General features: G+C 40.4%; 2 protein-coding genes across 2 annotated transcripts in view; one reads left to right on the top strand and one right to left on the bottom strand.

Moving 5' to 3' along the window:
• The window catches only part of proza (protein Z, vitamin K-dependent plasma glycoprotein a), a 229740-nt gene that overhangs the window by 11106 nt on the left and 206294 nt on the right, over positions 1-12340 (bottom strand). The window lies entirely within an intron of this gene.
• The window catches only part of iqck (IQ motif containing K), a gene marked incomplete at both ends in the record, with an annotated part of 88648 nt that overhangs the window by 13842 nt on the left and 62466 nt on the right, over positions 1-12340 (top strand). The window contains one exon of the mRNA XM_079807586.1: positions 8596-8722. Within this exon, the coding sequence (XP_079663712.1) occupies positions 8596-8722 (127 nt within the window). The remainder of the gene's footprint in view (positions 1-8595; positions 8723-12340) is intronic.

Below are 12340 nucleotides of genomic sequence, written 5' to 3'. Positions count from 1 at the left end.
GCAGGACTATTATTCTGCTGTGCCGAACTGAGGAAGAACTGATGACGGAACAATTTGATCTTCGGCTGACCAATCAGCACAAAGGGGCGTATAATTCCCGCCCACGTCTAGAAATCGAATATTCAAACCTTTATTAATTTTCCACCTCTGAACGAAAAACTAAAACTCAAGCTGAATTCTTGTTTTTCGTTTTGTTTAAAAAACGAAAGAGGAGCCGTTTTTTTTTTTTTAAACCCGTTTCTATAATGAAAATGCAATCACAAGTATGTTAACGGTCAGTGTATATTTTGGCCATTCGATTTTCCTTATAGAAACGGGTATTAAAAAACAAAAAACGGATCCTTTTTCGTTTTTTCGTTTTTTAAACAAAACGAAAAACAAGAATTCAGGTTGATTTTTCGTTTTTCTTTCAGAGGTGGAAAATTATTAAACGGCTTGAATATTCGATTTATAGACGTAGGCGGGAATTATACGCCCCTTTCTGCTGATTGGTCAGCTGAAGATCAAACTGTTCCTTCATCAGTTCTTCCTCAGTTCCGCACAGCAGAATAAAAGTCCTGCGCTGCTACAGCTGTGCGGATTCTTAACGCGTTTATTGCAGCTACATTTAATATATTATTCTTCAAACAACCAGACTAACGAATGGCTCGACACAACCTGTACCGGGGCAGAGCCTATACAGGGCTTTCTTCTGTGTAGATAAAAAATTCACATAGTCCTACACTTCGCATCAGCTGGGCATGGCAGGCTAGGCCTATATGACGGCTGTCCACCCCGGTTGCCCAGTGTTTAAAAAATAATAATAATTAAGATATAAATTAATATGATTAGTTGTAAATTAAATATTTTAAACACTAATACAAAAAGGAAAAAAATAATGCATTGACTTGGGTATGTTGGGCCTATAAAGCTCACACAAGAACTGTCATTCTGACTGGCAACCAGAGAACAACAGTTCACACAGTTCCAAAAGTTAAACTGTTAAACTAAGTTGCGATGAGTTAAATAAACTAAAGCAGATAAACACGCCAACAGTTACTACACAGCTGTTATAGGTACCTTTTGTTTTTGAGTTTATCTTTTAATAGTGAGTGTTAATTGATGTCAAGCAAAACGGTGTGTGTTATTTTCTCTGCCAAGAAACTTCCAAAGCACATCATGTGCGTTCTCTCCGCGCTGTCCTGTGTGTCCCGCAGCTTTCACACAGATTGTGAGAGTTGACCATCCAAACAAAACAGGCCAAAGAAGTGTATGGGAGATGCGAGGTAGCCTACATTCATTTATTAAATAAACACTTACAATAGCCTAGCCTATGTCTCTTTTACATGCGTATAGCCATAAGTGGATTTTAAATTTACAAGGACCCCATAGCCTAATTATAACAGTGATTCAGCCCAAAATTCATGTGGGTGGGGCAATGAACACAATGTTTTTTGTTTTTTTGTGTGTGTGTGTGTGTGTCTGCTTTTTGTATTAATAGCCTGCAACTTTTATAATCGACCGTCGCTATTTGCCTATTTAAATAAGTTGAGGGAGACGCGCGCGTTGCATCGTTGTTAAAACTGCACTTTATTATTAGCCTACATTCAGAATTAGTATAAAATAGGCTACCAGTAAATAAAATAGCTACAACAACACCACAGGCTATGCGCATTCTACTTGCCCAAAAGACCAATTGTAACCATTGACCATTGTACAAAAGACCAATTAATTAAAGCAGAATATTTTTAAATGTTTGGCTGTCTGTGTTTTATTTTGATAATAATGTGAGGCGCCGGCACCAAATTAGATGTTTTCCTCAGCAGGGGAAATAACTTAGCCTAATACTGTCATCATCATAGGCTACAGATGAGTATGACATCATAATCATCATCGAAACAGTAAAATGTGTAATTTTATTTGGGCACATTTAAAATGACTACAAAGTCATGCCTTTAAAAATAAATAAAACAGGATGCGCTGCGTGCGCCTCTGTCTCCTTGAACATCTGGCCCACACCACAAACATGAAACAAAATAGCCTACAGTGACGAGTCTACTTTTAAAAGTCATCATTTCGATTATTTGATGTTAACCCTCTATGGCATGACTTTTTATTTTTTGGGGAAAAAAAAATTTCAGCCCATTTTTTGGGAGCTTGGGGGTCCCTGATAATATATCCATCATAAAAAGTGAACCAGAACCACCCCTGAACCAGATTTTGGTTTGTTGCCTCAGGGCAACACTGTGCCATAAGGGTACTAAAACTCCAAGGTTTTCTACATAGATTTTCAATAGGGAAAACAAGCAATATGTGCATTAGATAAAATTATATTTTGAAAAACATTAAACAATACAAAAACACTACTACTAATTACAACTAACACCTCATGTATTATATTCATACACCAATCAGGCATAACATTATGAGGTGAAGTGAATAACACTGATGATCTCTTCATCACGGCTCCTGTTAGTGGGTGGGATATATTGGGCAGCAAGTGAACATTTTGTCCTCAAAGTTGATGTTTTAGAAGCAGGAAAAATGGGCAAGTGTAAGGATTTGAGTGAGTTTGACAAGGGCCAAAATGTGATGGCTAGACGACTGGGTCAGAGCATCTCCAAAACTGCAGCTCTTGTGGGGTGTTCCCGGTCTGCAGTGGTCAGTCTCTATCAAAAGTGCTCCAAGGAAGGAACAGTGGAGAACCGGCCACAGGGTCTAAGGCTCATTGAGACCAGTCAGGCTGCCCATGCTGACCCCTGTCCACCGCCCAAAGCACCAACAGTGGCACGTGAGCATCAAAACTGGACCACTGAGCAATGGAAGAAAGTGGCCTGGTCTGATGAATCACGTGTTCTTTTACATCACGTGGATGGCCGTGTGCATGTGTGTGGCTAACCTGGGGAACACATGGCACCAGGATGCACTATGGGAAGAAGGCGTGGCGGCGGAGGCAGTAATGCTTTGGGCAATGTTTTGCTGGGAAACCTTGGGTCCTCCATCCATGTGGATGTAACTTTGATATCACCATGTATTTGTATTTGTATTTATGCATTTGGCAGACGCTTTTGTATTTATGCATTTGGCAGACGCTTTTATCCAAAGCGACTTACAGTGCCCTTATTACAGGGACAATCCCCCTGGAGCAACATGGAGTAAAGTGCCTTGCTCAAGGACACACTGGTGGTGACCGCTGGGATCGTACCAGCAACCTTCTGCATATCAGTTCCATGGTTTAACCCACTGGACCACCATCTCACATCACCACCTACCTAAGCATCGTTGCAGTACATGTACACCCTTTAATGGAAACAGTGTTCCCTGGTGGCTTTGGCCTCTTTAACTCTTTCACACTTCCACAAAGCACAAATGCTTCAGGAATGGTTTGAGGAGCACAACAACAAGTTTGAGGCATTGACTTGGCCTCCAAATTCCCCAGATCTCAATCCAATCGAGCATCTGTGGGATGAGCTGAACAAACAAGTCTAATCCATGGAGGCCCCACCTCACAACTTACAGGACTTAAAGAATCGGCTGCTAACATCTTGGTGCCAGATACCACAACACACCTTCAGGGGTCTAGTGGAGTCCATGCCTCGATGGCTCAGGGCTGTTTTGGCAGCAAAAGGGGGACCAACACAATATTAGGGCGGTGGTCATAATGTTATGCCTGATCGGTGTTAATAATAATAATAAAAAACATAAATGATACTCATAATGCACATTCTTTGAGTTTTCTGAACGTGTAAAAACAAACTTCCCAGGAAGACTTGAATGCACCATATGGTACTAACACTGATATTGCCTGAACAAAAGTGGTCTAACTGCACAGTGTTGCCCTGAGGCAACAAACAAAAAAACACAGTTTTAGTATATAAATAAAAACAAAATAAATATTTTAACAATCAAACATACTTTTTTACATGCTGATGCACATGCATATATTTTTTCAATTTAAACATGTTAAAAAGTGATATTTATCCAACCAATTGATGGCACTGTGTCCCATGTGGCTTTGCTTCATGAAAGGACTGCTCCACCCCCAAACAAAAAGTCACACCCACTTCAGCCCATCATTTCATTGAACAGACATGTCAGGTGATATGTATTTAAAAAAAATATTTAAAAAAGTTAAAGGGGCGGTGTGAGGTCCAAAAAGGTGGTTTGTTGCCTGAGGGCAACACTATGCCATAGAGGGTTAAATGCATTATTTAGTCACTTTGGAATAAATCACAGCATGTTTCATGATAATAAAAAACGTATGGTATGATATAGCAAAAAAAATAATTTTTTTTTAACATCTCTGTTGTTCTCTGGTTGTCAGTTAGTCAGAATGACAGTTCTTGCGTGAACGTTATAGGCCATAGGCTATGTCAACGCATGATTCTTTCCTTTTTGTAGGCCTATTAGTGTTTAAAATATTTAATTTAAAACTAATTAATATATATCTTAATCTATTTATTTTTATTAGTGTTTAAAAGGGCCTATTTAATTTACAACTAATTAATTAATATCTTAATTTATTCATTTTTACTGGGCAACCAGGGTAGGCTATGACAGCCGTCATATAGGCCTAGCCTGCCATACCCAGCTGATGCGAAGTGTAGGACTATGTGAATTTTTTATCTACACAGAAGAAAGCCCTGTATAGGCTCTGCCCCGGTACAGGTTGTGTCGAGCCATTCGTTAGTCTGGTTGTTTGAAGAATAAAATATTAAATGTAGCTGCAATAAACGCGTTAAGAATCCGTACAGCTGTAGCAGCGCAGGACTTTTATTCTGCTGTGCGGAACTGAGGAAGAACTGATGACGAACAGTTTGATCTTTGGCCGACCAATCAGCAGGCATGTATAATTCCCGCCCACATCTAGAAATCGAATATTCAAGCCGTTTTTTTCATTTTTCTACTTCTGAACAAAAAACTAAAAATAAAGCTGAATTCTTGTTTTTCGTTTTGTTTAAAAAACGAAAAAAAACGAAAAAGGATCAGTTTTTTGTTTTTTAATACCCGTTTCTATAAGGAAAATCAAATGGCCAAAATATACACTGACCGTTAACAATCAGGGTATCTTGCGTCCATTCCAAATCCCTTTTCAGTTAAAAAACAGAAAACGAAAAAACGAATCGTTTTTCTTTTTTTCATTATTTTCAGAAAAACAAGATTTCTGCTTGATTTTTCATTTTTCATTCATAGGTAGAAAAATGTATAAACAGTTTGAATATTCGATTTCTACACGTGGGTGGGAATTATACGCCCCTTTCTGCTGATTGGTCAGCCGAAGATCAAACTATTCCGTCATCAGTTCTTCTTCAGTTCAGCACAGCAGAATAAAAGTCCTGCGCTGCCACAGCTGTGCGGATTCTTAATGCTTTTATTGCAACTACATTTCATATTTTTTTCTCATCAAACAACCAGACTAACGAATGGCTCGACACAACCCGCACCGGGGCAGAGCCTAGGCAGGGTTTTCTTCTGTGTAGACCAGCGGCTTTAGACCAGCAAAGTGTCAAGGGGTCCGCGAAATAATTTGCTAGGCTATCCTACCGTATTTTCCTGACTGTAAAGTTACGTTTTTTTATCACGAAACATGCTCTGATTTATTCCAAAGTGACTTATATCATTATTGAACCTCAAATAATCTAAATGTTGACTTTTTAAAGTAGGCCCGTCTATTCGCTGTATTTTAGTTCATGTTTCTGGTGTGCGTCAGAGAGATGTTCATATGAGACCGAGACGCGCTAAAGTAGCGCATCCTGTTTTCTTTATTTTACAAAGGCATGACATTTTGTAGTAATTTTAAATGTACACAAATAAAATAAATGTTTTACTGCTTCCAATGAGGAAAAAATGAAGTGATGGCGCCGGAGACTCGCGCGCTCACATAACAGTTCTGGCATTGCTGACTTGACATCGCAGCCTGTTCATTATCAAAATAAAACCAAACATATAAAAAGTTATTCTGCTTAGCCTTTATATTGTACAACAGACATTCAAATAATTTCATTTAGGCTTGGTATTTTAAACTACATGTTGTTTGTAATAAATGGCACAATATATAGGCTAGACTATTTTTATATAGGCTTCTATGTATATTTTTTTATTATATGGCTACTTATATTTTTCATTCTTGTTGTTTTCTTAATAACATTAATTTAAGGATTTGTCATACAGCGAGGGGAAGTAAAATACGCATAGCCGTGTTAATAGTGTTTATTAGGCCTATGTTAATGTTGTATTTTATCCACCGGTATTTTAAACTAGGCTACTTCTGAATGTAGGCTAATAATAAAATGCAGATTTTACTACAATGCAACGTTCGCGTGTTTCTCTCTCAACATGACCCGGCGTGTGAATTAGGCTACACTCTGTGCGACTTTTCTGGCAAATAGGCTACGGTCAATTATAAAATATGCTGTATTATTACAAAATGCATAGGATGCATTATAGGCTATACATTGTGTTAATTATCCTCACCCACATTCACTTTATCACTGCCTAATTATATGGGGGTCATTGGACATTTATTTACTCAATATGAAATAAACTCAAAGTATAACTGCTGCGTATTTCCTGAACATGTCCCTGCCTGACTGGTGCGTTTATCTGCAGTTTATTACGTTTATTTAACCCATAGCAATTTATTGGAACTGTGTGAAATAGGGTACCTACAAAATTATGTTATGCTTATTACTTTCTTTTTTACCGGAACACACACACAGACACAAAAAAATCTCCTGCTCGCATTTGCCCCTTTTTTTAAAAAGCGGATGCAAATATCTCGTAACATAATCCATATATGCAACTCGTGCCATAGGCTATATATTCCAAGCGCTCTGAAGGTATACTGGGTTTGAGAAACAAACTGAAATGGCAAGATATTACAGGCTTTAATGAAAATCTTGTTGCAGCAGTAGCCTACACAAGCACCCTTTTGAGGTATCAATTATAATCCATTTTAATAAAACAGGCATAAATCATAAAATAATAGAGTCTTTTATTATCTGTTTATCTCCGGTTGTCTGGTTGCAACGCATTATTCTATCCTTTTTGTATTAGTGTTTGAAATATTTATTTTTAATTATTTATTTAACCATGGTAGGCTATGACAGCCGTCATATATCCTGCCAGCTGATGCAAAGAGGTGAATTTATATCTACACGAAAAAACCCTGCCTAGGCTCTGCCCCGGTGCGGGTTGTGTCGAGCCATTCGTTAGTCTGGTTGTTTGATGAGAAAAAAATATGAAATGTAGTTGCAATAAAAGCATTAAGAATCCGCACAGCTGTGGCAGCGCAGGACTTTTATTCTGCTGTGCGGAACTGAGGAAGAACCGATGACGGAATAGTTTGATCTTCGGCTGACCAATCAGCAGAAAGGGGCGTATAATTCCCGCCCACGTGTAGAAATCGAATATTCAAGCCGTTTTTTTCATTTTTCTACCTCTGAATGAAAAACGAAAAATCAAGCAGAAATCTCGTTTTTCGTTTTTCTGAAAATAATGAAAAAAAGAAAAACGATTTGTTTTTTCGTTTTCTGTTTTTTTTAATTGAAAACGGATTTGGAATGGACACAAGATACCCTGATTATTTCTGTAATACATTTTCATTTTCATTTTGCAACTTATAAAGCATTAAAATATGTATTTAAATTATAGGTTAAAACTAGTGTAGGAAATAGCAAATGTAAATTATATTTTTCAAATTGAATTATCATTTTGCTCCAAATGTTGCACACGTTATGGAAAATGTACATTTAAATACTGAAATGCATTGCCATTTTACATATTGCATTGCCATTTTGCATATTGCATTGCAAATTGAAAATTGCTACACTTAAGCTTGTACACAATACGTGCATTTTATCAAATGCATCCATCCATCTTCTTCCGCTTATCCGGGGCCGGGTCGCGGGGGCAGCAGTCTAAGCAGGGATGCCCAAAATTCCCTCTCCCTAGACACTTCCTCTAGCTCTTCCGGGGGGACACCGAGGCGTTCCAAGGCCAGCCGGGAGACATAATCCCTCCAGCGTGTCCTCGGTCTTCCCCGGGGCCTCCTCCCGGTTGGACATGCCCGAAACACCTTCCCGGGAAGGCGTTCAGGAGGCATCCGGAACAGATGCCCGAGCCACCTCAGCTGTCCCCTCTCGATGTGGAGGAGCAGCGGCTCTACTCCGAGTTCCTCCCGAGTGACTGAGCTTCTCACCCTATCTCTAAGGGAGCGCCCAGCCACCCTGCGGAGAAAGCTCATTTCGGCCGCCTGTATCCGGGATCTTGTCCTTTCGGTCATGACCCAAAGCTCATGACCATAGGTGAGAGTAGGAACGTAGATTGACCGGTAAATCGAGAGCTTCGCCTTACGGCTTAGCTCTTTCTTCACCACGACAGACCGGTACATCGACCGCATTACTGCAGAAGCTGCACCGATCCGTCTGTCAATCTCCCGTTCCATCCTTCCCTCACTCGTGATTCATTTAAATGTTAGTACATAGTAATTAAGGCCAACTAATGTAAAGTGGGTCCTATTCTACTTTTTTCAGTCATTCTATTATTTTTAAGTAGAATTGCATGTATACAATGTCCATCTTTGATCTTGTCTAAAATGTATTTTTGTCTGAGCAGATGTTCAGTGAGAGGCCAGCTCTGTCCAGGGCTCAGCCGGTGTTATTTAGAGGAGCGTGTGTTTCCTGTGCTGCTGCCCGGACTGGAGGCTTTGCTGGCAGAAGCACAGAAGCACCAGTGCTTTGAGGTCAGCTTCTTCAATGTTTATCAGCATCAGAGGTAGCCCTCCTGACTCACACATGTTGTCCTATAGGCGCTTACAGTATATTTTAAAATAATAAATTAAATATACACTGCCATTCAAAAGTTCTGTAAGATTTTTAATGTTTTTAGAAGAAGTCTCTATTGCTCACTCAATGCTGCATTTATTAGGGGCCAAGCACCAAAGGTGCGAAGGCACCTATTGAAACCGTTCCCGTCTTTTTTTCTTCCGCCATGGGAGTCTATGGCAGCCCATAGAACCGTATGGTAAAAAGTTGTGAAATTTGGCACACTAATAGAGGATGGTCTGGTATGTCACCAGGGAAATGTTGGTGTCTCTATCTCAATCCCTCTAGCGCCACCACCTGTCCAAATGTGTACTCATGTTTATGCTAATAACTTTTGAACCGTAAGGGCTAGAAACGAAATTCTTTTTTCCTCTAATTTCTGAGCTCGTGCCAATTCGATTGCACCCTATGACGTTCATCCGATTTGCACGAAAGGACAATATTGACAAAAAATCTTGCAAATCAAGTTGATTCGTCTATTCGTTTTCGATAAACGCGCGAACAAATTTTACATAACGTTTGCAAAAACACACTTAAGGCAATATCTCCGCAACGCTTTATCGTGTTCAAACCAAACTTGGTACATGTCATCATAAGCATGACTTGAGGCTACATGCAGCGTTTCGGCGCTGTGCCACCTACTGGTCTGGAGATACGAAAAATGGCTATTTTAGCTTTTCTTTGCTGAACCGTTTGTCCAAATATCATAAAAGGGGCCTCGTTAGATTCGGGACGTCATGCCGAGTCGAAGGATATCCAATTTTACCATATCGGCCATTTTGGCTGTCGGCCATCTTGACTTATGTGCTAAAATGCTGTATTTTATCAACGCATGAACGGATTGTTGCAAAACTCGGTATGGGTCATCACCACGATACCCCAAAGTAGTCTGACAAGTTTCGAAACAGCGCCGCCTAGTGGAGATTTTTTTTAAAAAAGGCTCAGAACTTTGGGTGTGGTTGACTTATTTTCACGAGACTCATCTCATTAGACTCCTGAATCGTTGCCGAGTCCAACAATACCACACTTGCCAGGTTTCCCCGTATGGTTTGTGCACCGTTGTAATTTAGCGCTTAAAACTTTTTTGCCGATATCTTCGAAACCGCTAGTCCGATTGAGACGAAACCAGCGTCAGAAGTTCGGAAACATAGGTTGTTAGGCACGATCGCGAGCCCAAATGTCAAAATATTGATAGTAAAGGGTTGTAAAATCCAATCAAAGTCAGGTGTCAGGCTGAAACCCTATTGTAACTGTTCATTTTCCCATGATGCATCATTCTCCAGCTAAAACTGATTGGGCAGACCAAACCGTAAGTCGTAGAGACTTGAAACTTGCAGGGCTGGTAGTACTCACAACGACTACTGACGTCACCGAAGCACGCCCCGATCGGCCTGATGGGGTGCTACAGCGATCAAAAGTACGAAACGGCGATCAAAAGTACGAAACGGCTCATAACTCCTCAACCGTAAGGCGTAGCCTAGAGTGCCTTATATCGCTGGAATCCTTGGCTCAAGGCGGACAAAATGCATGCCTCGGATTTGCTCGTCAGAGTGGGAAAAATTTCGGCTATTTGGGATTTTTTGCAAAACCTACTTTTGCAAACTAGTCCTAGGTTATTGGCCCGACCGGAACCAAACCAGCGCAGCGAGATTCTCTGGAGTCTGATTGTCAAAGGTTATAAAAAAAAAGTGGAAATTTAGGTTCACGGTCCCTAAGGGCTGCCAAAACGTTGGAAGGGGGAGGAGCCACTTTTATTAATTTGGCTATAACTCGTGAACGGAACGAGGTATTTTCACCAAACTCAGCACGCATATGTAAGAGTTCGTTCTGTGGCCGCATGAAAAAGGACGTGGAGATTGGCCACTTGGTGGCGCTATAACGGTTAAAAAGGGGTCACAATGATGTATTTCTATGGAAAATCCCATTAAATGCCTGAAAGCGGCCCTCTTCCTGCCTGATTTGCATACAGCTTCACGAAATCACGCGTGCGCATGCGCATGCGTCACGTGACCCTAAAGAGGCTTGCAGACTTTTATGGACGCCGTGGCGCTTTAACTGTTATAAAGGTGAAAAAAATGCTCTATATTATCCTATGCGAAATGACATTTAAATGACTAAAAATTGCCTGCTCTGCGCAGAACTTCACCAAATCGGCTGAGCATGTGCGTCGCATTATTGTAAAGACGCGTGCAAACTTTGACGGAGATCGGGCCATCAGTAGAGGCATACCAGTTTAAAAGGTTAAAAAAAAAACACCACTTTTCCATGATAAATGAGCTGAAAATGCAAAAATTGACCTTTGACCTCTCCGATGCACATGTCACCAGGCTTGATAAAGTTTTTGCAACCAGCAGCTCAAAAATCAAGTGCTCAGACCCTATAGTCTTTTTTTTATAGGCCTTTTTAGACCCTTTTTGTGCCCTTTTTATTAGGGGCCAAGCACCAAAGGTGCGAAGACACCTATTGAAACCGTTCCCGTCTTTTTTTCTTCCGCCATGGGAGTCTATGGCAGCCCATAGAACCGTATGGTAAAAAGTTGTGAAATTTGGCACACTTATAGAGGATGGTCTGGTATGTCACCATGGAAATTTTGGTGTCTCTATCTCAATCCCTCTAGCGCCACCACCTGTCCAAATGTGTACTCATGTTTATGCTAATAACTTTTGAACCGTAAGGGCTAGAAACGAAATTCTTTTTTCCTCTAATTTCTGAGCTCGTGCCAATTCGATTGCACCCTATGACGTCATTTTCCGTCTTGGATATTTCCCCGCCATTTTCAATTAACCGAAAAACCTACTTTTGCAAACTCGTCCTAGACGGTTCATCCGATTTGCACGAAAATTTAACCAGATCATCTTCAGACAATATTGACAAAAAATCTTGCAAATCAAGTTGATTCGTCTATTCGTTTTCGATAAACGCGCGAACAAATTTTACATAACGTTTGCAAAAACACACTTAAGGCAATATCTCCGCAACGCTTTATCGTGTTCAAACCAAACTTGGTACATGTCATCATAAGCATGACTTGAGGCTACATGCAGCGTTTCGGCGCTGTGCCACCTACTGGTCTGGAGATACGAAAAATGGCTATTTTAGCTTTTCTTTGATGAACCGTTTGTCCAAATATCATAAAAGGGGCCTCGTTAGATTCGGGACGTCATGCCGAGTCGAAGGATATCCAATTTTACCATATCGGCCATTTTGGCTGTCGGCCATCTTGACTTATGTGCTAAAATGCTGTATTTTATCAACGCATGAACGGATTGTTGCAAAACTCGGTATGGGTCATCACCACGATACCCCAAAGTAGTCTGACAAGTTTCGAAACAGCGCCGCCTAGTGGAGATTTTTTTAAAAAAAGGCTCAGAACTTTGGGTGTGGTTGACTTATTTTCACGAGACTCATCTCATTAGACTCCTGAATCGTTGCCGAGTCCAACAATACCACACTTGCCAGGTTTCGCCGTATGGTTTGTGCACCGTTGTAATTTAGCGCTTAAAACTTTTTTGCCGATATCTTCGAAACCGCTAGTC

Source organism: Gobio gobio (assembly GCF_949357685.1).
Source record: "Gobio gobio genome assembly, chromosome: 1".
Taxonomy (NCBI): Eukaryota; Metazoa; Chordata; class Actinopteri; order Cypriniformes; family Gobionidae; genus Gobio; species Gobio gobio.
This window is presented reverse-complemented; position numbering and strand designations above follow the sequence as displayed.